The following is a 25959-nucleotide window of genomic DNA, read 5'->3' as shown; positions in this document are numbered from 1 at the left end:
ATGATTGTGTTGAATGCTGAACTGAAGTCTATGAACAGCATTTGAACGCAAGTGTCTTGTGGGTAAGGGCCAAATGGAGTGTGGTGGCTATGGCATTGTCCATGGAACAGTCGTGGTGATATGTGAATTGCAGGGGGTCTAGTAATTAGGGCAGCAGGGTCTTGATGTGCTTTATGACGAGCCTCTTGAAGCACTTCATAATGATGGGTGTGAGTGCAGCAGGACAGTATTTGTTGAGGCTGGACAATGAAGTTTTCTTCAGCATGGGGACGATGGTGGTGGTCTATTTCACTGGTTTGATTGATGAGAGAGAACTGACCGACTTTGACACGGGGAGAAGATGCAAAGTCCTCACTCATGGAATCCTGGTGGAGACTCGAAACCAGGTCCCAATGGTCTGAGACGACAGTGCTTGAAGCTGTGCCATTATGTTACGAGTAGTAGAATGGAAAAATGAAGGACGTTGTTTGAGAGTAATGACTCTGGGCTCTGCTAATGGAATTACTGCTGTTGGGTTCTTGACTCCTTGATGAAGTTTTACAATATTTCCCTCAGTCTAACATATTTGAGCAATCGGACCTGAGCATGAGACTCTGATAGCATGAATGTCACATCAGATGCAAAAGTGACCACTGACTCTTAGAGTCAAAATATTGCATTTACACTACATCAACTAATTTCAACAAACTCATCTGACCACTAACCTGCTCTGTTAACGACGTTTTCAATTTCCCTTTTTCTGTGTCATTTGAAGTATGCAGCCATTGCTCAATGGCTGCATTGCTCAAATACTGCTGTCATTTTTAGATTAACAGTATTGGTCTAGTTTAATATATGCGCTCACTATTCCTTCTGGTTTTCCTGGTCAGGGTCATAGGGGGTGCTATCACAGACAGCACTGGCTACAGGGCTGGGGTACATGCTGGACAGGGTGCCACTCCTTCACATAACACACACTATGGGCAACTGAGAAACACCAGTTCATCAAACTGCATCTTTGAATGGCGGAAAAAAAACTGCACAAGAATCTACAACCTACTGAACCAGCTTGCCACTTGTTTAACGTGCGACTATAATAGATTAGTACTTGCAGTTAATTAGTTTATAAACGTTTATGGCATTATTTTATGGCCATGTGCTTTGCATGTAAGACCTATAAATTATTTACAATTGTTTTTTTTTTTATTGTAACCTGCACAGTTGTAACGTTCCTGGAATATCTTATTCCATAGTTACTGTTTTTCTAGGTATCATCATGTACTTTAGTGATGTACTTTTTATGACCAGTGATTGATGTGACAGAGTAACCCAATCAATAAGCAATTCATATATCTGTGATTTAGGAAAAACACCTCCTGAATCCACAGAGGTAACACACCCCCAAGCCGCCAGAGGGCACTCTTACCATTTTATATAGTCTGCTGATAATTATATGCCTTTAATACACACTTCTGTTTAAGGTAAATAAGTTAAAAAGGGGAGTTGTGGAGGGGTGGGGGAAGGTTTGTTCTGAAGTATTGGAGGAGGGATTATCACTGGAGTGATATATTTACATTTCTTTCATTTGTAGATTTTTTTTATGTGTGAATTTTGTGTTCATTTATGGGGTTTTTTTTGTTACTGTAAATCTGGTGAAACTTACCGTCAAGTAGAACAGTTTTGGACTTAAATTTGTAATTTTTCATACAATATATTGTATTTTCAAAATGTTTTTTATTGCTGCGAGGACTATCCCCATTAGGGAAACGGTGCATAACAAGCCTTCACCCTGGGGAAGATGGTGGTAGTGCTATCGTTTGACAACCAGAAGGTTGCAGGTTCAAGCCCTGGTTCCTCCTGTCCCCATCAAAATGGGGCCTTGAGCAAGACCCTAAACCCCAAATTGCTCCTAGTGTGTAGGTTGGCACCTTGCATGGAAGCCTTCGCCACCGGAGTGTGTGTGTGGCATAAAATGTAAAGTGCTTTGAGTACTTGTACGAATAGAAACGCGTTATATAAATGCAGACCATTTACCCTGGGCAGAAAATGCATTGTTTGTACAGTATGCCTTAGTGACAGAGTACCAATTTCAGAGGGTATTAACTTGAAAAATATGCAATGAAATACCTCATAATAATGTCTGAACATTCAAACACAGCATACAATTCAGTTTGCAAATTTAAACAATTTTATCTAAAAAGGACAGTTTAATTTCAGAGCCAATGGCCGTGTGACAAAAAACATTTGAATTATTATTATTTTCTTAGTAAGATGAAACGCCGAAAACATTCCTGGAGCCTTCAATTTAGCGTACACAGTGCCCTCTACAGGATTCTGTCGAAACAGCATCCCCGTCAGCCTCGTTTGCAGAATGTACGCATTTTTTTCCAGCATACGTTTTTCTTTATAAATCCCAAAATCTCCTTAGAAATGTAACAAATGTTATGAATGAAGCATTTATAAATGAGTTCCCCAATTAATGCGTTTACATGGCTAGCTCTGTAATTGCATTATTAAAATCACATGAAAACATCTTAATTGCATCAAGGCAAGTAAACGTAGTCACATGACAAAAGATAACTTCGTGACTTAGCGAACTCATGTTCTTCATCTCCTCTGTATGGACCATAGAGCTGTGTATCGGAGAGTCTGGCGACACGCTACGTTTCAAGATAGAGAATATAATTCAATATGCTGCTATATTTTGCAATTTTTAAAATCTGATCTCAGGAAAACTTGTCAAGGTATAAAAAGCACACCGCCATGAAATCTGAGTACAAATGTTTGCTTTTTTTTAACGCAACCATACCCAGATAGCAAAATTATGCTGGCTCTGATGTGGGCCACATACTGTAGTTTCTTCTGGCCCACAACCCGCCTGGGTCCTCGGCCCAGAATTGGCGTTTGTACAGCATCCCGACTTATTTTCAAAAGCTGGCCCAGATCTGGCTCACATACCGCACAACAATCATAATGAGAGTCTGGCCCAAGTGTGGCACAGGCACTACAGAATGACTTATTCTTTAAGGTACGGCCCAGATCTGGCCCACATACTGCACGCCAGTCAGAATGGGGGTGTGGCCCAGACACTACAAAATGACGTTTTCTTAAAGGTACAGTACAGATCTGATCCCCAGCCCCCCCCCCCCAAGATCTGGGCCTTATGTAAGATATCATATTGTAAAGTAGCTTGGCCCAGGTCTGACCCACGTATTATGTAACGGTACAGCACAGAGCTGGCTGAAGTAATGATCAAACTACAAATTGCAGTACTTCAAATTACATAGAACTACACTTAGCGTTACAGTGAAGAAAAAGCAAAACAATATGTTTTCAGTTGGTTTTATTTTTTAAACATCAGTCAAATTCAGAACAGCAAAGCACATGGTAAGAAAAATATTTCACAAAATTGAAAATTTTGCTTTTTTTTCATCCTAAATTTTAATGAATATTAGAAACAAAATGAATGACTAGTGTGTGAATATTAGCATAGACACATCTGGCACACATACTGGTGGGTGAAAGTGGGTGGGTGGTTGGTTGAACAAGAGAGACATTTTATGAGTGTTTTTTGCCGCCCTCTCGATCTAAAGCAAGCTGCAGCCATCTTTTCATGACAGATTCCACATTATGATCTGTTGCTTTGGACATCAGTGAATTTTTTCGAACTGCAGCTAAAATGGCAGAAAGTAACAGATATGTTTCAAAATACATACAATATTGAGATTTTAAAACAAATTTATGCCAGTTTAAAAATAATCCATGAATAGACATTGGTTTTAAGATGTATCTTTTCAATGCAGCAACACCAGTCAGGGAAATATGTAAATTTAGTTTTTCAACATATCCAAAAATTCACCTAGTATTAAACTCTCATTTATTTAAAGATTTTTATACTTGGTGACAAAACAGTTAAGCACCCAGTTGGAGTGGTAGAAATAAATCTGCACATGGTGAAAGGTCATGTGACTATCACAATGATTATATCATACATTCAAATCAGGCCGTTATTTCTGGGTGCTTAACTTGCTTTTGTCACTGAGTTTATAGATGTTAAGTTATTAGCAATGTTAAGTCATATTTTATGGAACACCATAATACTCAAAATTAAGTAAGTAAATGTATATGTGTATATAAATACATACATAAATATCTCAATAAATAAAATAATTACGTCCTCCAAAGCTTTTCAAAGTATTTCCTATATCTGCTAGGCTGAATAATGGATCACATGGGATTAGCAAATCACAAGCTCAGTCCCGCCTGTCACGATTGGGTACAAGCAGGCAGGCGATCGTGCGGGTAAGGCGTGCAAGGAGCAAGCAGACAGGCAAAGACGGGGCAAAACGGGAGTTTAATTGGGAAGCGCGGACGGGGAAACATCTCACGCATACAAACATCAATGACGGACAAGGGAAACCGGGGAGACCAGGACTTAAATACACAGGACTAATCAAAGTAACTAGACAAAGCTGGAGACGATCAGGGAAATACACGTGGGTAATCAGGGCCGTGGCACACACGAGGAGCGGACGAGCCGGGCATGACACCGCCCCCCTCAAAGTGATTGAAAGAGTGCACCATTATTCAGAAATACATCATTGTGAAGTCTAACTTTATTGTGAAATAGAATTTAAATTATGTAAGCAATCACTTTTGCATATTATGAAATGTAATTCCATTTATTGAACTGTTAAATAAAATGACACATTTAATTAATTATTGAAATATTTATTTATTTCCAAATATATGACCCGTCGCCACAAAATTAGTCTGAAGTCGAACTGATAGAACTGCACCCATAAGACTCATTTCGTGGTGATGGGTTACATTTATTTGTTTATTTGAGTGTTCTGGTGTTCCATATATTTTATCCTTCTCAACGACCACCTTGTCCAGCTAATGACCCATATGATATGTTTGCATATACATTTACCAATCATCACATCCTTCAATCGCAGTGCTGCAAATGATGTCTTCCCATTCAACCTCTTCCAATTCATGTTTCTAGCAAGGCTATTGGAAATTGTTTTCCTCATTAGCCGCCAGACTGCATCCTTTATGCAACACCCTCCAATAAGACTTAAGTGATTCATCTACGAGAGACACACCAAAACATTTAGTCACAAATCACCAAAACTTTATGACTGATGGAACAAGACACATTCACTTTGCATTTAAAAAAAAAGTTAATCATGAAGTCCAAAAGTGGCTGTTAAACTTTAAAATAGTGACCACAGAAAGTGGTATTCCCCCCTAAGATATATAAAAACCTACCAATCTCTCTTTGAATTCTCCATTACTAAGTTGTACTTCTACGTTTTGTAGCGCTTCTATATCATGCACTGGCAGAAGCCCTTCTTCAATTTCACAATCCTGGGTGTTTTGCCGTGCTTGAAGAAGACGCAAAATAAATGTCTGTTGCTCAAGGATCATTTCTTGCTTTGTTAGGACTTCCCGAATTAGTGCTGAAACACATAAAGAGGCATTTGCAATGTTATGGTAAGTTTGATTTATAGCAAGATTTTATCAGATGTTGACAATGAGAATTATTTTTCCAGTAGTCATACCAGGTGATATTTGCCAGTGTCAGCTGCCTGCTAGAGTTTACCTTGTGATGTGATATTTAGTCAAATCATAAACCCTACTCTTTACTTTATAAAGTAACATTAAATGTCCTGACCAAGTTTTGAAGGTATTCTCATGTATCTGAATCCTTTGCAAAGATACAGACAGCAACTGGTAAGAGAGTCAACAGGGTGCTAACCAATGAAATATTTACCGACACATGAAATCCACACTGGAAACACAAGAAAAGAATGAACAATCAATACATATACTGTGCATGTATAAATGGGGTTGTGCAAAGGAAAGTAGTTTTGGACTTATTGACTATTTCGCTGGTTGTGTGCATGTATGTTGAAAATAACATGCATATGCGCGCACACACACAATACCTTTTTTCAATGGAAAACTATTTCCATTGAAAAAAAATCTATATAAATTATTAAATTACACATTTATGGAACTTACCTTCAGATGAAGTTTGATTGCTCCAAACTCTTGGTGGCTGTTGTAATGATTGTTGCTGGGTAAATGAATTAACCCAACCTTGAGGAAATTGGGGTACTAGAGAGAAGAGGAAAAAGACCAGAAGATATTTTTAATGTATATTATTTTTGATTGATCCACATCAGTCAACTGCATGGCTAATGTTTAATTATTAGAAAGCTGCTACATTCAGTTATTGTAGAAGACCGATTGATTAGCTTTTTACAAGCTTTTTACTAGCTATTACAATGGTTGCAATCCAATCAATGTACGTCAACCTCAGAAACCCAATATACAACTTGCCATCAATGACAACCATGATGTAAATATTATTATTTCAGGTACCACAGGAACTCTCAAACACGTTTACCACTTCCACAATGCAAATTTAGTGATTTCTATACTTTCAGAATTAAAACCAGCAATTAGAAAAGTGTGTACTGCAGAGAATACCCACTAGTGTTATATTTATACTTAGAACAAGGTTCAGGAATGAGTACCAATGCAGTGTAGAAAAGGCAACCAATGTAGAAATATTAATATATTTTTACTGACAGTGGCTACCCTTAAAAAACTTTCATTTCTAATAGGAAATTGCTCAGGTGTTACTTGCCTTCAGCAGGAGTCCTTTGTAGCTGTGATGGGGGTGTCCAGGTTTTTGCATGGTCTTGGTGAAACTGATTAACCAAAGGCAAAAACAATGGCCCTGTTACACAGCGTCAGCGACGGCAAATGAAAAGGTAACGTCACAGGACAATAAATGCTCCTTCTAATATAACACTGGCTAATTATGCTATTTTAAACACCAAATTTTAGTTTGCAGATAACAATAATCCTTTTGAGAAGTAACATTCATAAATAACGAAATATATGAATATTACCTTCAGATGGTATCCAGGACTTCTGAACTTTTGAAGGCTCTGGATGAGGTGGTGGTGAGGAAAACAAGTCTGCATGGTCTTAAGAACAAAGCACAAGGGGGGATGACAATTCCATAACTTGAATGACATTAATGAACTGGTGGCAATTCTTCAATGTATAATAATCAAAAAAATCTGCTTAAGAAAATAAACAGAAAAGCAGGGGGAAATGCATCTGCATATGGCAAGTGCCGAGCCATACAGAATCTTGTACTGGTCACTAAACTCCTGTTACTGACTTTTGTTTAGGTCATGCTCTCCACGTAGGGCATCAGTAGGTTGCCACATCATTTCCAGAGGGAGAAGTGGATTCTTCAGCCAGGGAATAGTACTGCGACTTCCAGTATTAGCAGTCTGCAATGGTGTTAAAATTTTAACTTGGCTGGTTGGTGGGGCCTCAGGTAGACGTCTGTCACTTTGCTGCAGTCCTGCTTCTTCTTCACTCACTTGAAGCACCATTAGTGGCATCTAGAAGTCTGTTACTTGGCCTTAAGAAAAAAAAAAACATTTTGAAGATCAACATTATAAAACATATGAAATAAATAAACCATTCTTTCTTGAAGCAATTAAAAAATTAAGAAACATAAACACTGAAAGACGCATACATACATTTTTCTCCTTTTCTTTTTCCCAGACCCTTCGGCTTCTGACTGGAGGTCTGACCGCTGTTCAGCTTCCCGTCATTTCCATCTCCCTTCCTCCTTACTCTCTGTTATAAACATCACTCTGACTGCCCACTGTATCCAGCTGTGCTCTGGAGTGACCTGATGCTTAATTGCTGAATCCAACTGCTTTCCTTTATAGGGGGGCCAGTGGCAGACACCATCTTTCACCCACACACCAGGGACCAGTTCTACCTCATTTGTCTCCTTAAACTCCACAATTTTGAACATAGCTGTTGATGATAATAAACAAAATATACTCAGTGACAAAAAAAGTTAAGCACCCAGACGGAGTGGTGGAAATGAATCTGGACGTGGTGAAAGGTCATGTGACTGTATTGCAATGATTATAATATCAGATCACACAGACAACAGAGTTGGCAGAATAGGCACACTGCTGGTCCCATGGCTGGTCTGCACATGTACCAAATCACATCCAAATCAGACCATTACTTATATGTACTGTAACTTCAGACCACATCCTCTCCATTGTTTTGCCAAAGGTTTTTAAAATGCCAAAATAATAGTAATGACCACCAGCCACATTCTGCACACAATACAGGGTTTTTGTTTTGAGTAGGGTCCTGGCATCCTTGGGTAGATATGGGTGGTGTATTCTGAGAATTCCCAGAAGGGCAGACAAAGCAACTAAAGATACACCAAACCTGACAGCCCAGTCACTCAGTGCGCCCACCAATGACAAACTGCTCATATCACCCCCTGCATAAGCACTCTCAGATTCCCCTGAGGTCTCCCCCTCACTCTCCGATTGACTGGGATAGAAAGGATAGGCTTGATCTACACTGGTATCACCGATTGTATGATAACCTTCCATCACAGTCTCAGTGCCCTCTGTATTCTCACTCATAAGCGATACTAAAAACATGTTCACTTTTTTCACAGCTTTTTTCCTAACCTTACGTCTATCCATATTTAAAGTACCTTATATGGTGTGTGGGTTACTTCTGTGCACTCTGGGAAGAAAAGGAAATATGAGGGGAAATAAAACACATTTGCCTTTAGATATTTTAATATATTTACCTGATTGGATTCAGATACAAAAATATGTGGATCGCTTATCTCTACACAAATGAATCTAATCAGTCCTACACTACTACCATACTGTATTCGAGGACAGTTTTGTGTCAAGATTCAGTGTGGCTGGCTATGTGATCCTGCAATGCCATACTGGGAAGTGATATAAATTCCATGTTTGCAAAAACCATTCTACCTCCCCACTGACAACTGCAACTACAGGTATCCCCCGTTTAATGTCTACATTACGTTCTGTAAAACAGGACGTTAGACGATTTAGACGTTGATCGAATATTACCATAATCATTTAGAAAATACAGTAATGTATACATAAGTAATTCACATAAAAATTCGCAACAATTAATAATTAAGTAAAATATGGTTAACTGGAGTTCATTAGTGCTATAGAGTGCAGTGTCTGTATTGGTCACCTAACGCCTGCCCGCGCGTTTTAAAACAGCGGCTGTTAAAACGCAGATATAAATTTTTATTGCAATTTTTTGGCTACGGTTGTTAACGCGAATACCTGTTCTAAGAGCTACACTTCAGCCTTAATAATTTTTATTGTATATATTCATCTTAATCCATATATCCCAAGATAACGTTGTTGTTGGTTATTGGTTTAGTTGTAGATTTTCTAACGTTTCGCGGCCGATAGAATACTTTTGCCTCGACACCAGGCCAGGGTTCCCAGCATAGTCCTTAATATTACATATTACGTTTCTCATTCTATTAAGGTGACAAATCCGTGATACATCGAAAACTGTGATATTTGGATATACGGTTATCATGACGTGATTTTCTCATAATGTTGGAGCCCTACATATATACAGAGTGGCGCATAAGCAATGTACTAGCCCCGATAAATCACACTTAGTTGTAATCGGACGTACATATTTTTGTACTCGCCGGTGGTTGTGATTATACTCGCCTCAGGTACGTGGGCCACGGCAATTATTTCAGTTATATCGTATGATAAATTCATATTAACATGTTGAAATAAAATACTTACCGGTCCAGTCATGCGACTAAGATAGAATGATCGCAAACTGTAGTTTCAGGACGTCTTGGCGGACTTTATAGCCAATCAGGATACCGGAAAATTAAGCTTATGACCAATGTCCCTGCGCTCCGTTTCATTCAAGGGTACTTAAGCGCACCGGGAAAACGGCGCTAAAACAGCAAACCAGCAACAGACATATTTCAATCTATATATAATTTTCAAATGTTTCTGCCCATTTATCGTTTACCTATCGTTTAACTTGCCCCAGTTTTTTTACATTGCAGTTTGAATATATATTTAAATATATGAATATTTCGTTTATATGTTCCTGAAAGAATGGAAAGTTAAGCATATATGAAGACAAATTGACAATGTGTAAACAAATAATGTAGAGAAAATAGTTATTGCAATATTTTTACAGCGCTAAACAGTACAATTAAATTAGAGAAAACCGTCCACCTGTGAGTCAAGAACTGGCATTGTTTTCCCCCCTTGTAAAAAATATTCAGGGGAGTTAGGTCAAGAAAAAAATAGCAATGGTATTAACAGGAAACACAAATACGCTGGATTTAAAGGAACCTATAAAGAATGGGAAGTCTGATACATATTTCACCTAGGCAGATGCCGGGGCATGTATAAAACTGATTGCCAACCGCTGAGAAAAGAGTAAATGTAGGAAAATTAGATTCGTTGAGCGCCTCAAACCGACGCCGGCCCACATGAAGTCGGGCTCGGCACTGTCCCGGCGTCATATCATACTGCCATGAAATAAAAAAGTATCGGCGGAACTGTGCTCAGCCACCGCTGGACCACATGAACAAAGCCGTGTGTTAGCCCGAATCGGCTGCCGGGCTCGGCACTGTGTCTCTACCGTCATTTTCTACCGCATCGACAGTAAGCCGACAGTGCCGACACTCAGCCAGAATCGGCCCGACTACGCATGCTATCTGGGTAATAGAGGGGTCTGCATTTATCACAGTCCCTGTAAAAATCTAACATCATAGCACCATAACTACTGCGGATTCAGCCAACGGCGGCAACGTCACTAGTCAGCAGTGTTGTGCAGGTTACTGGAAATTACTACTCATCAATTACCGCATATAAATGTACTTTTAATACGGGTGGGATTGGACCATGTGTCTGCCAGGAGTTTCGACGTGTGGTGGGTGCAAATGGTCGGTGGCGATGTTTCTGCAACACAGATGTTTGCTGATGGGTTTTCAAGCATCGCGGAGACATAGTGCCAATGCATGTGTGCTCTCTGGCTAGTTATATTATTTCAGTGTTGCAGCTATGACAGTGCCAGACAATACAACCGTCTAATTGTATCTATCAGCGTACCTACAATACCACCCATTCATTGCGCCATGGTGAGGTCGGGTGGCGTTACATCATAAACGGGAAATTAAGGGAACATGCTGCCTTTATCCATTAATATTTTCACGCAAGACAAAGGTAAAGAGTGCATTTAAATTTCAGCACCTTCCGTGTTTTTTAATGGCAATTAGTTACATTACTCCTTATAGACAAAAGTAGTGGGGTTATAGTAACGCCTTACTACCAACACTGCAAGGTTTGCTAATGCTAACGTTAGCAGTACAGCCTTATGCTACTTCCTCTCAGAATCAGAATGGACTTTATTGCCAAATGTTGAGCAGGTTTACAACATCAGGAAATTGCTGCGGTGTTCAGTGCGATATCCTCGCAAGATAAGATAGCGTTACCGTCACTGTGCAAATACAATAAGATGTCTTTGGAGCAAGCCTGTCGACGCCATGTTAAGGATAAAAGTACAAGTAAAAGACAATATGAAATAAAAGAAATATACAACAACAGGAAAGAAAAAAAAATGCTGGTACTGGAAGCAAAGAAACCAGTAAAACACTGTCAGAGGAACATTGGAGAGCTCGGAGCAGCTGCGAATGTGCCGCCATCATTGTTCATAATTCTTCAGTTTACGTTGCTACAGTGGAAGAGTGAAATGGCTGAAGATGAATTACAGCACTGCTGTCTAACGGTCCGGGGGTCAGACAGAGCAGAAAATAAACCACCGCGGGAACCTTTGCATGTAAACTATTAATTAGAATCTGTACCTTTAGGACAAAACACAACATGGCAATAAGTGTATCGACATATCCCTAGATTCTTAGGAATATTAGCAATACAGAAAAATTTCCAAGTGGCTAAATATTTAGTTGTAAATGAAAACCACGAGTGAGATAAAAACGTCCCCTCGTCATTCCCCTGCATCAAATCCCCCACTGATTGAATGGGTCGCTTAATTATCGCTATGAATTCTGGGAGTCTGTGAAACGTCACGACCGCAGCTCTCGCGTTACTTGCTACCAGGAAGGAATTCTATTCAAATACTTTAATAAATTTATATATATATATATATATATATATATATATATATATATATATATATATATCTCAATCAATCAATTAAACAGACACGAACTGTAGTGTGTCATTCTACATCTTGTGTTGATAATAAATCGATATTCCGTAAACATTCGATATACGGCCCAGCCACAATTGGTCCGTTTTGTCACCTGGAAACTTAGCAACTGTGTTGTAAGCGAATCTGCAGCGCTTTTATGTTTTTAAAGGTGTCTTCTAAATTTACGCTGCTTCTATTATCTTTCCGCGCTTTTGTCAATATATATCGTGTGTCTTGTCATTTGATTGAAGTGTTTGAAGACTTTGCAGCGTGCTGGCACTAATCGGCCACCGTATCTTAGCAACCGCATCATAACAATTTGAATTTCATTTAGAGTTTTGATTTGAACATTCAAAGCAGCTCAGATTTTCAGTTTCCCAGCAAGATATACGACGCGAAAGATGTCTGCCTTGAACGCGACTGTCTACCTCCAGAGAATCGACTCGTTCCTGCCAAATGGGGCCGTCAGTGTCCGGATTGCTCCGGAAGACATCCCCGGTTCAGTCAGCCATGGTAAGGACGGCAAAATGATGCCCATAATATCTCAGTACTCGAAGAATGAAAGTCAGAATAGGGTTGACTGGTCTTGAATCTTGCAGTCTGTGATAACTATCTTATCCTAACTCGAAACTAAATGTCTTAGGATACTAAATAATAAAATGGTTCACCTTTAGCCCAACAGCGATTTGTTACCATGAAGCAGTAAAAAATACGGGGCTCTTTTCGGCATGTCTACTGTACTGTATAACGAAATCAGTAAAATCTGTGGCTGAGACGTGTTTGAACAAACATCAAATGCTAAGGTAACAGGTGAATATGTCCCCCACATTGCCAAAAGCCAGCCAACGTGAGTAACCCCCTTCCTTCGGCTGTGCCTAAATTCTCGTCTAAATACGCCCATTTATTCACTTGCAGGGTGTTACATTGAGATGGCGCTTTCTTTACAAAAACACATTTTAATTGTGGTCACAAGTTGATACACAAGTACAAGTATCAACGAGAATCGTTTGGTAGCCATTAGCAAGCTTCTGGCATAATTCTAGCGGAATGTTTGATCACTCTTCTTTGCAGAATTTCTAGTTCATTTAAACTAGTTGGGGTCCTGGCACGGACCCACAAATTTTCAATAGGGTTGAGATCGGGGGTACTTCACAAAGCAGGATTTCTTGCTTTGCCGAATAACTTGTTGGAGTTAAAGTACACCTCTGGGACCCGGGTTCGAGTCTCCGCCTGGGTCACATGTGTGTGGAGTTTGCATGTTCTCCCCATGTCGTCGTGGGGTTTCCTCCGGGTACTCCGATTTCCCCCCACAGTCCAAAAACATGCTGAGGCTAATTGGAGTTGCCAAATTGCCCGTAGGTGTGCATGTGAGAGTGAATGGTGTGTGAGTGTGCTCTGCGATAGGCTGGCCCCCCATCCTGGGTTGTTTCCTGCCCCGTGCCTATTGCTTCCGGGATAGGCTCTGGACCCCCCCGTCACCCAGTTGGATAAGCGGTTTGGAAAATGGATGGATGGATGGATTATGTGGCTTTTACAATCTGTTTTGAAAGTGATTTATCAAAATGACTTATTTCAGTTTCGACTGTCTTATTAGCAGTTTTTGTGTCAATATGTAGGTATGTGCAAAATGGCCCCTGAAAATGTAATGTGAGTGAGATTGAAGCATTTAGTCATTGATTGCATTTTGAATGAAAGCAAAGTGAAATGCTTAACAATTTAGCCCACATAAGTAAATATTGTGGTGACTGCATGAAGAGTTTTGTCTTAGCAATGGAAAAAAAACTGTAAAATTCACACTGCCTTTCCAAACTGATTGGTGTGAAGAGCAGTGACAGACAGTCCAGACTGATGGGCCATTGACAGTATGCAAAGGTGACTCCAAAGTCACTTCAAAGTTGTAACACTTTAGTAATCAAATCTCATACAATTTTTTGAATCTCTCATTCACCTTTGTGTAGCCATCCCCTATATCTGTAAGCTTCGGAGCTCAAGTCTAGGCTAGAAATATTTATAATGTGATATTTTACAATTTGTCAGCACCACTGAAAATAGGTTTTTGAAAAGTGTATGTTTAAAGTAGATTTTAACAAAAAAAAAATGACATTCTAAATGTTCTCAGATTATTAGTGCTGAGTTAGTGCTGAATAAAAGCATTTGTAGCACTTTGGGATAAATATTTTTTAGATAGGTGAAATATTTAACAGTTTTTCTGAATTGCTGAAGTATTGAAAATCATTTTGGGAACAAAACTGCCGATTGCCAAAAGTCATTTATTGAATCAGTCACTTGTTTGGTGAAACTTTAAACCATGCTCACCTAGTTAGACACAATTTTCAGATCTCAGTCATCCTTTTTGCAAAATTCAAAACACATTCTCATTCATCAAAACACATTTTGAGCTATGGTGAACTTTGATGCAAAATAGAAAACACAGGCCGCAGAGGTTAAGCGCAGCCCACACACAGTAGTCATTGACTCAAAACTGTTCACACATATTTCTAAACATTTGAAGAAGCCAAAGAGTGACTAGAACATAGAATACGTGCCATAGAAGGATAGGAGTTGCATTTTGAAGTCAAGGTACAAAAGGGTCACACAGAGGATTCTTTCTGCATCACTCAACAAGGGATAGCATCACTAGTCCCAGCACTGAGACATGGTGATGAGGCAGAATGAATATTCTTCTGTGACTCTGGCTTGGCAGTAGCACATTTTACTGTAATATGCCTCTCGTTTGGTTACTTTATGGATTAGTTTTTTATAGTAACTTTTCTAGAGTACTATGTATGGCAAACGTTACATATTACAGTTTTTCTTGTTGTTTACGCACAATTACTTGTACTTGAGACACAATGACTCCAACCCCCTGAACCAATTCTGCTAAACTACAAGCACAATTCCTGCTTTACTCTCAAATTGCATTTTTAAAACACACTTTTTTCAAAACACTACACACAATTCTCTGCATTTGGCACAATTTCCATGAAGAAAATCTCTTGTTTTCACAAGGAACACACTGTCATTCAAAATTGTAAAGTCAGTTGCCCTACTTTGCATACTAACTCATCACATAATTGTAATTTAGAAATCAGAGCTTTATAAAAGGCCAACAGGTGAGCTCTTCTGTTTTGGAGCAATGGATGCCAATGTTGGAAACAGAGGCAGAGCCAGAGGAGTGAGAGTAAGAGGAGGAGGACGGGGAGCACGAGGAAGGCCAAAGAAAGTAATCTCTCATGAGATCAAAGCCACTTTGGTTGACCATGTGATCAACTTGACCGTTGGTTCGGTGTTCTTAGGTTAAGAAAACAACCTCACCTTGATCCCCTGCAAACATATTGCTTTTCATTGTGGCCAAGCAGAGAAGTTAATGACACATTCACACATCATTGTGACTGCCCCCCCCCTGTGAATGTGCAGCCATCAGCAGCTTTTCAGATTGTTAGCCAGACAGAACACACTAAGGAATGTGTCTATTTTATTCGAGCACAGTACAGAACCATGTGTTTTTTTATTTTTCATTTTCCACTCTGTCCACCTTTATTCTCCACAATCAACTTTATTACTTTGTTTAGGCCTGTATTTATTGTATTGCACACATCTTGGGTCCGCCTCATCTCCAAAAGGTGAAGTAAAATACAAAATTCTTTCATCAATAAACTGACTAAAACACATTTTGCTAGTTATACGCCATCTTTGCCTCACAACAGAAACAATTTCTTAAATTTCACAGGCCATTTATTGCAGTGTAGTCAGTTTATTAATGAATTAGAATTTTGTCTAAATATAAGAAAATTATACTTTTTCTTAGATTGAAATTTTTTGCAGTGAAGTTACAATACCTGATTTCAGGTAAGTCATTTCTGATTTCATAATCACTGCTCTCCCTGGTGGATGGATAAATCATTGCAAGTACTTTAAACACAGAGAGGTAAGGGGCGGATCATGCCGCCCCCCTTGTTCATTACATCATCATGGGGGATCTCATTATAGTCAAGGTCCCACCCAAGACCCAGCAGGGACCTGTCATGGACCAGCCAAGGCCCCATCATGGAAACGGGAAAATTCAAGCGGCTACATTTGTAAATTTGGTGCACATGAACCTTTCCAGTGTTGTTTTTCGCTGTTGTTCTGCATATCAGGGAATCTGTGCACTACATGGTGTGTTTTTATAGGTCAAGTTCCCCTGCTGAAATGCAGGCAGCCCAATTCAAGACCAGCGCATAAGTCTCCCAAGCATGTGTTTCCTATATCCGATAAGATGGCAGAATTTCTCTCAATGTGCAATGCTGACTGCCAAGTGCGATATCTGTGATGTATGTGATGTACTTTTCTTGTAGAGTGACATAAGGATTCACTTTAATTAAATGTGTGTCCCCTATCTTTATAATCCAAAAGGACGAACCAGTACCAGCAGTGGAGGCCGTCAGAAGAAATGCCGCACTGGGCCACCGGCACCCAGCTCCCTCACCATACCTGGATCTGCTCCCATCCCGTTGGCGACCAGCAGGGCTCAGCAGGGCAGAAGACGCCGTAGAAATACGGCGGGAGGCCGGTCAGGCCGTAGAAAGAAGTGTAAAAAACAGAAGGGGCCATTTACAAAAAATTTGCAGAACCTGCTAACCTTCAGTAACCCCTTTGATTCAATCCAGGTGGGTGACAAGATCCCGTGTGTGGATCTCACCCAGAGTGACGACGAGGTTGCTACCATCCTGTGTCGCACTCCATCAATGTCAGAGCCTGAGCCCTGCTCACCAGCCTTCTCCTCCACTTCCTTCTTATTTCCATCACCAGTCCCATCCTCTTTTGCCTCCTCTCCATCCCCATCTTTTTTTACAGACTCTCCTCCTCCGTCACCATGTGTAGTCTCACCTGTAAGCCCATCTCCACACCCATCTTCACCTCCAGCCACAGTTCATCCCACCCCTCTGTATCAGGTTCCAGCGCAAGCTGCAGCCCCCTCATCTGAGCTGGTTACGGGTCCGACACCCCTACTTATTTCCCCTTCTGTTGTTTTTGAGAAAATGGAAAGATTCAATAAGATGCATAACTTTTATCTATGCAACTATTCTAAAATGACCTATGATGCCAAGTGCCTTGCTCATTACTGGTGTAATCAGTTTTGGAATGATTTTCAACATGCAGTTTACATCTGCAAGCAGGGGAAGAATCAAAATTCAGAGAATCACTACTCATATGGTGATAATGAGGGTGCCCAAGCTGAGCTGATATTTGATGATGAGGCGCTGGATCAGCTGAGTGCCATCCCCGGGATCCTGGAGATGGCTGTGGAGATGGGCTATCTTGTGTGATGTAAATAGTTTTTTATAGAACCTGTAAATAATTAGGTGAGAGATCTCACAAGTACTTAGGATAAGATAAGATTAAGGTAGTTTAACCTTATCTTAACTAATCCTAAGATTGTATGATATAAGATTACATAGGATAAGACTAAGGATAGCTTAAGATAAGATAGTATAGAATAAGATAAGCCTAAGATAGGATAAGTTAAGGTTAAACTAAGATAGTATGACATAAGATTACATAGGATAAGACTAAGAATAGGTTAAGATAAGATTGTATATAACGTAAGATAGTATAGAATAAGGTAAGACTAAGATAGGATAAGTTAAGGTTAAATTAAGATAGTATGACAAGATTACATAGGATAAGACTAAGAATAGTTTAAGATAAGATTGTATAACATAAGATAACATAGAATAAGATAAGACTAAGATAGGGTAAGTTAAGATAAGATTATATAATATGCAATAACACAGGATAAGATAAGATAGGTTTGTCAGGGACTGTACTGTTCCTATCCTGCCCTTCATTCCCCAAATGGGGGGGGCACGAGGTTAATATAAAGTTGTATAATTTTAGTTTTTAGTTTTCTTATTCTTCTATTTGTATTAAATAAATATGGATTATTTTGAGTATGGTTTGCGTCTGTGTGATTATTTAAAACATTGTGAAGTTTCACACAAAATTTGATTAGTTTAAATAATGATTGGTTAAACTCATAAGGTTCTCCACCAGAAGGAGACCAAAGTATTTGGTTCTATCGATGATCTCTACGCATGACCCGTTGATGTGCAGCTGAGAGTGGTCACTCCGTGTTCAACAACCATTTCTTTTGTTTTGTCTACATTCAGAAACAGGTGGTTGGCTCTGCACCAGTTCGATAGTCATTGCACTTCCTCTTTGTATGCTTCCTCATCGTGTTTACTGATGAGACCCACCATAGCTGCGTCATCAGCAAACTTGATGATGTGATTTGAACTGTGCATTGGCACATAGTCATGAGTCATCAGAGTGAACAGTAGTGGACTGAGCACACAGCCCTGGGGGGCTCCAGTGCTCAGTGTGGTGGTGCTGGAAGTATCGCTCCTGATCCAGACTGACAGGTTTCTCAGTAAAGTTCAGGGTCCAATTGGAAAGAGAGCCGTTTAGGCCCAGGAGGCTCAGTTCTTCAATCAGCTGCGGAATGATTGTGTTGAATGCTGAACTGAAGTCTATGAACAGCATTTGAACGCAAGTGGGTAAGGGCCAAATGGAGTGTGGTGGCTATGGCATTGTCCATGGAACAGTCGTGGTGATATGTGAATTGCAGGGGGTCTAGTAATTAGGGCAGCAGGGTCTTGATGTGCTTTATGACGAGCCTCTTGAAGCACTTCATAATGATGGGTGTGAGTGCAGCAGGACAGTATTTGTTGAGGCTGGACGATGAAGTTTTCTTCAGCATGGGGACGATGGTGGTGGTCTATTTCACTGGTTTGATTGATGAGAGAGAACTGACCGACTTTGACACGGGGAGAAGATGCAAAGTCCTCACTCATGGAATCCTGGTGGAGACTCAAAACCAGGTCCCAATGGTCTGAGACGACAGTGCTTGAAGCTGTGCCATTATGTTACGAGTAGTAGAATGGAAAAATGAAGGACGTTGTTTGAGAGTAATGACTCTGGGCTCTGCTAATGGAATTACTGCTGTTGGGTTCTTGACTCCTTGATGAAGTTTTACAATATTTCCCTCAGTCTAACATATTTGAGCAATCGGACCTGAGCATGAGACTCTGATAGCATGAATGTCACATCAGATGCAAAAGTGACCACTGACTCTTAGAGTCAAAATATTGCATTTACACTACATCAACTAATTTCAACAAACTCATCTGACCACTAACCTGCTCTGTTAACGACGTTTTCAATTTCCCTTTTTCTGTGTCATTTGAAGTATGCAGCCATCTTATCCCTTGGATCAGGATTTTTGGTAATACTTGATCTTTCTCCTAGTGTTTAGTTTGTTTCTTTGTTTTAACATTTCTTATACTAACTTGCACTGGTCAGTCCCTAACTCAGACTAGCAGCCCTTAGCTGGCTCACTTACCACCATATACTTATATTGTATTATCTAATTTGGACAAAAGTATTTCATACATAAATGTACATATCCACTCCTTGAGCAATCACCAAATCACCAAAAGATTTCACATTATACATTTTTTAAGTCATTACTTGCTCTTGGGTATTTGCAGTTGCATCACATACTTAGCAAATTTTTAATTATTCTAAGTTTCAAGGTCAGTTATGTTGCTTGGATCAATATTTTAAACTTCAACATGCCGCGAAACTTCAGTCGATAAGTTCTCTTTAGCTAGTTAGCCGCTTTGTTTATTAGTTGTGCACATGATTTTTGTAAAAGAAACATTTCTAGCTGTATTGCTGTGAAATGCATTGTCATGAGATAAAAACAGACAGGAGCAGGCAAAGGGTTTATTAGGGCAACTGAACAGGGCTAACAGTGGAAAGTACAAGAGCACATTGGGGCAACATCAATGACCAGACTGGGGAGCACAGGACTGGGAGGCTCTCTTATACACCACTACTGAGAGCGCAGACGAGGGGCAGCTGGAGTGAATCGCATAAAGGCTGAAATGAGAGGAAAGACAAATTAGATACTGGGGAAAGAATAAGGGGACGGAATACAGGGCATTTGTTAACTCCGGCGGACCTTAAAGCTGGAATCTAAAGGTTAATCTTGATTAAAACACTAGAAACGAAAACCAGCTAACAGGATTTTCAGATGAAAGATTAGGTCACGTTTCAAGTCCAAACTGCAAATAATAATAACAATTATCATAATAATAATGAATGAATAATAAACAACCATTAATAATTTTCCCCCAAGAAACCACGCAGGTAATGATTCCTGGTTTTTAAAGAAGCCCATAAATCCTTATAGTCAGAGATTGTATTAAGACACTAAGATATAAAAAAAAAAAAAAAAAATTATATTATGTGCTTGCTACCCTGATTTTTTTAATCATCTCTCAATTGTGAACGTATTTTCTTACTCTAATAGGAATTTTTACTCTGGGCTACATACTCTATTTTCCGTTTTCACATGTAGCCCTCCCACGACCCAGTAGGATAAGCGGTTTGGTAAATGAATGGATAGATGGATGGACCTGTAGCCCTACCGTCTACAATAGTTTCTTCAGGTAACTTTATTCTTTCATATCTTTAGTAATTTGGGATAATAACAATAACAACAATAATAATAATAATAAACAAGATGGGCTGGCCCCCATCCAGGGTTGTTCCCTGCCTCATACCTGTAGTTTCCGGGTTGGGCTCCGGACCCCCAATAGGATAAGCGGCTTGGAAAATGGATGGATGCATAATAAACAATACTGTAGCGTCCGAGGCCAGCACCTTGATACGAAAAACATGTAATTAATTGATTTCTGTATGCCCATTAAAGGGAAAATGAGATGGAGTGCAGATGAATTAACATTAGCTTCCATTAGCTTATTCTTGCAGGTCAAATTTTTACTTTCGGGTGACATTTAAACAGCTTACCTCAGACCTGTTTAGAATCCTGCATGTGAGCTGAACCATACGAACCAATGAAAAACCCCAGGTCTAAAAGATGTATTTTTAAAGTTTTAGTCTCAATAAATGTACATACCCTGTAATCAAAAATATAACCTAAGGATATCATTTTGTCCACAACACAAACATAGAGTGTTCAGACACCGGCCTTGAAAATGTATTTTATTGGCAACAAATAAATATATAGTGTGTTTTTCAGGTTTTAGAGAATTGTACAGGGTGATATGTCTGCTAGATACTCAGCCGACCTTCTGGAATATTTATTTTCAGTGAAAGGTATTTTGTGTAGTTTCGTATTTGAGCAAGAACACGGCTCTGATTATGGATGTAATGCGTTTATTAGCTCAGACTTTGGTGGGGTTTACCAACATCACTTTTTGCCAGTTCAAGGTGTGTGCAGTGTTGACATAAAATTAATCCTTAATGTGGTTAAAAAGAAATTAAATTCCTACCGCAGCAAAGCTTGAGCGCGAACCAGCCTAGAATCTGTCGCTTGGATCTGTCCATTATTATTATATTTGTCCTCACATTAATTTGGCTATTTATCTTTGGTTTGAACAGTTATGTGGAGATTATTACTGTTGATAACTTGCATGTGTGCCCACCTGGGTGTGCGACCCTGTGCTTCGGCATCACCTCCACACCATACACCCCCCTCCCATCACCCCCACACCATACACCCCCCTCCCATCGCCTCTCCTGGCAGTTCGTCTGCCTTTCTCCCCCCTCCCCCATCCCTCTGCAGGACCACCTGCTGTTTCTCATTATCTGTTTCCGTTCTTGATTTTCCTGGCTGTCGCTATAGCCTGGATTTTATGTCTCTGCTACAGATTACACCCTCTTTTTATTTCAGAATTCCATTTGCCACCCATGCCCCCCTCCCTTTCCCAGCAACCCCTCTTACTTTAATCAAACCCATAGGCTCCCAACAAGGAGAGATTCCTTCATCATTAATACGTGCAAACAGCATATAGTACCTCAGTATGGCACCTTCACCTGTGATTAAAATGATTGTTTGCTGCAGACTGAGGGCAGATCCTGTCATGCAAAGGCGTTGTTTTGTGTGTGGAGTGGAGCACAGACCTACACATACCAAAGAGACCTTTTTCCTGGCCTGTTAATGAAGGTTACGTCACACCCTGAGCCGACACTCAAATTATTCGGTTGTGCTCACGAGCATAAGACATGATTCAGTGCCCTCAACACAGTCCGAAAACTCCCAGTCACATCATGATAAAAATAATCTCTGGAAAAAGACCCACCAGGAGGTCAAATGTGAAAATAATAGGTGAGGTTTAGGGCAAAGATGATCGTATTAATAAAGCTGTAAACCGTCAAAATATATCATGAGGCAGAAACACAAGGATCGTTTGTAGTGTCATATATAGGCTACTCTCCAGTAATTCCTATGCATTTATGGTCCACTAGAGGGCAGTGCTCCTGCACCTTACAATGAGCCCTGATACTACCATTGTGTCCTAGCTTTTATAGAGATACTTAATTCATCTCCGTTGGGAAATTCTCTTCTCGCCTATGCTGTCTTGCTCTCCATGCAGTGGGACATATTACAACCTTAATTCTGCGGCCAACTTGTACTTTAATCATACTTGAATTGTCTGGGGCAGTTTGTTTTTATAGTTTTTGCTGTACATCTTAACATAAATGCACATAAAGCTCTGCAATTAAACTTCTTGCTCATTCCTTATAATGAATCATATCCCTCATCAAAAGTGTTTTGGTTTGTGTTGGAAATAAATTTTGGTATCATAAGCCTGTAATTATATCTTAGCTACAAGGTGATTTATCACAACACCATTTGAGTTATAGGCTTTTAATGACAATGCAGCTTTCTGTCTGTGCATTAATGTTTTTTCCTGTTTTCTCCTTACTATTCTGCTTTCTACTTATCTCCTTTGATTTTTAAATATCATGCACACAACATTCTCACCCATTTTGCCAGTTTACACAGTTGGGTATTCATTAAAATAATGAAATATCATGTACACGTAAGTATCATGTACACAAAGACATCAGTGACAGATTGATCAGTTGTTTTATTGAGTGATTGATTCCTTCCTCCCACACACTTCGGATTTCAGCAAGATCCTTGTTCCTTTGCCACCGTTCCTGCAGTTTTTCTGATGCCAATGGCCACACAGTAAGGCCTGAACATCACGATTGCGTCAGTCTATCTGTGCTCTCATTGCGATTGCAGTAGCTCCAAACACTTACTCCATGCCTGTGTCATTCTGCCAGCATGTATGCTTAGTTGCAGGACAGCAGACGAGTAGTTTCTGAATTCTTTAGGATTTCAGTTTTCACTCCTCATCAGCTGCCAGATGTGAAAACGGTCAAACAGAAGAAATATTTCATTTTTGATGGTACAGTAGTCTAGCTTTCTGATCCCCGACGCGTTTTCATGGACCGCTGCATCAGGCTCCTTGACACAGGATTTCCGAGGAGGTGATGCCCTCCCTGGCCTGGGCTTTCGGCGTGGCCGGTGTCCATCGTATACAATCGCCCTCTGTGCCGTGCTCTGCTGGCCTTTCTCCATCCCAGCTGGCTTTATTTAGCATTTCCGACGCGCCAGGGTCAGTCGGAAAGAGCCGGGATGCGGACAGGGATCGATTCTTCATGCTGGAGGATGCTCCTGACATGGTCCTCACAGCTTTCTGTGTCTTTGGTGAGACATGTCCCCCAGTCTACCTGTTCTACACGTTCCCAAAATACATCTCCTGCTCTCCCCCCCAGCCCCCTCCCTCTGTTGCCCCTACAGAGCCCTCCTCCCAGACGCCCTCTTAATGGAATTGATCATAAGATCAAATGGCGGTTGCCTTACTTAACCCTCAGCATGGGAGATGCTTTCTCAAGCTGATGGCGCCTCCTGATCTTCTGCTACCCAGCACCTTCCGCACCCAAATGTGTGGATGTTTCTTGTTGGGTCTGAAGGATTCGTTTAGCCTCCTTAACGGAGGCTCCCTTCACTTGCTCCTGCGCTTAATGACTTCCTGGTCCGTGACACTACCCATAAGCTGGACTACATCTGTCACATTTAATCGCTATCAAAGTAGATGGCGCAAATTCTGAGTTTGAGCTTTAGTTTGCTGCTCCCATGCCCCCAGCGGGATTATGCATGTCTTTCCCATCTCAGTCTTTGAGGAAAAGTCTAGAAGAGAGGACAGATTTCCAAGATGAGAGCTTTATAGATTACTAGGGCTAATAATATATATAAGATAAGTATATAAGTGCAGGTTGTCGTCAAATTACAACCTATGCAACTCACAACTGATCGACTTCATGACAGTGGTCCCGTGGGTCATGGTCACGACTGCACCGCGTCTGGAAGCGTGAGTGCGTGCCAATTTCCGCCAACAGTAGCGAACTAAGAAAATGGTGATAAAAAGGTTAAAAAAGACCAAACAATATGATATAAAGATGCATGTGATCATTTTTGCATATAAAATAAAGGGCCAATTTACGACTGAATCGACTTATGACCGGTCAGTCGGAACCAGTCACAGTCGTAAGTTGATGACGACCTATTTATAAGATATTGGGTAATGTATACAATCCAGGGGATCCCACCTGGCAGTCTGCAGCCATCAAGCCTCTAATGTAAAGGATTAGAACCAGTTCGCAGGGAAAATGAAATGGAATAGCATCCGTACGTTTGGACCAGATATCATGCATATGTGTCTGGGGCATGGAGGCTCTGCATGCTGATATGCTGAGGTGAGACGCTATAGCAGGTTAGCTGTAGCATCTTAGATCTCTCGCAGATGATGCCTGAGTCACCACTCTCACACCTGCAGTCGGACAAGGGTTTGGGCATGTTGGAGGTGGGATTATGGGGTTCGATCATGACTGTGAGCACTTCTCTGCAGGAACCGGTGTGTTTTCCTGTGGATTGTTGACGTCGTGTGAAGAAGTCTTATATCATCTCGCACTGATCCTGTTGGAAGTCGTGCCTGGCGTCCTTTGAAGACCAAGGTGTGGGATGCCAATGACTGTTCTCCGAAAAACCGCCTCAGCTCTGGGGTTTTCCCTTGACCGTCCCTTTTGAAGCTGCTGGCCAGCCACATGTGTAAGTGAGGGTCATGACCCTGCCACTGTCCGGGTGGGCGTGGCCGATGGGGTGAATGTAGAATCTTCTACCTTCACACCCAAGTTCTGGCGGCGACGTGAGAAAGCTGGGAAATAAGATGAAGGAGAGAGATGAGGAGGTGAGGTGTGGAAAATGATTCCAACCCCCCATGAGGTAGATGCCATGTCTCAACCAGGAACACTCCGTACTTTTGGACTGGGGAGGGGGGTTACCTCTCCCACACAGTAGAGAGTGAGTTGTGAGATCAGGACTGCAATGGTGACAAGTATGATAGCTGCTGTTGTTGATAAATTAATATATTTTATACTCTGCCCCCTGTTAAAAGGCACTAAACAGTTTCACTGTGTTGAGTGTTCACTGGAAAAACGTAATGTGGAAATGAAAGCCTCTGAGTACTGAGTAGCAGCCGGGTTATAAAATAAAAATGATTAGCGATACTGGGAATTTCTGCCTATTATAGATCAGCGTTTTCCAATCTGGTCCTCTGAGACCCCCAGACAGTCCACATTTATGCTCCCTCGCAGCTCCTGGTAGGGAGCAAAAATGTGGACTGTCTGGGGTTCCCCAAGGACTGGATTGGGAAACACTGGTGTACATTTTATCTAAATATGAGTTCCTAATGGGGCGGCATGGTGGTGCAGTGGTTAGCACTGTCGCCTCACACCTCTGGGACCCGGGTTCGAGTCTCCGCCTGGGTCACATGTGTGTGGAGTTTGCATGTTCTCCCCATGTCGTCGTGGGGTTTCCTCCGGGTACTCCGGTTTCCCCCCACAGTCCAAAAACATGCTGAGGCTAATTGGAGTTGCTAAATTGCCCATAGGTGTGCATGTGTGAGTGACTGATGCGTGAGTGTGCCCTGCGATGGGCTG

At 40.7% G+C, this 25959-nt stretch overlaps 1 protein-coding gene and 1 long non-coding RNA gene across 9 annotated transcripts in view; one reads left to right on the top strand and one right to left on the bottom strand.

Annotated features, from left to right (window-relative positions):
* Window positions 1-18029, top strand: part of LOC125751473 (uncharacterized) — a 63841-nt gene extending 45812 nt beyond the window's left edge. For 3 of the 8 annotated variants that reach the window (XR_007400628.1, XR_007400629.1, XR_007400625.1), the window contains one exon: window positions 17604-18029. Coding sequence is in view for 4 of the 8 variants with exons in the window: in XM_049030330.1 (XP_048886287.1) it covers window positions 12495-12606; window positions 16489-17402 (1026 nt within the window). In the remaining 4 variants the exon portion in view is untranslated. Of the gene's footprint in view, window positions 1-12279; window positions 12607-16488 lie in introns of those variants that run through there. The other 5 variants (XM_049030333.1, XM_049030332.1, XM_049030331.1 and 2 more) reach the window with 3 other exon arrangements.
* On the bottom strand, window positions 6644-7290 carry LOC125751488 (uncharacterized). The gene is made up of 3 exons (XR_007400636.1): window positions 7190-7290; window positions 6912-6989; window positions 6644-6707 (listed from the first exon to the last, which is right to left on the bottom strand). It is a non-coding gene; the product is annotated as an uncharacterized LOC125751488 (long non-coding RNA).
* Window positions 18030-25959: the final 7930 nt, after the last annotated feature.

The sequence above is a fragment of the Brienomyrus brachyistius genome, chromosome 11 (genome assembly GCF_023856365.1).
Source record: "Brienomyrus brachyistius isolate T26 chromosome 11, BBRACH_0.4, whole genome shotgun sequence".
Taxonomy (NCBI): Eukaryota; Metazoa; Chordata; class Actinopteri; order Osteoglossiformes; family Mormyridae; genus Brienomyrus; species Brienomyrus brachyistius.
This window is presented reverse-complemented; position numbering and strand designations above follow the sequence as displayed.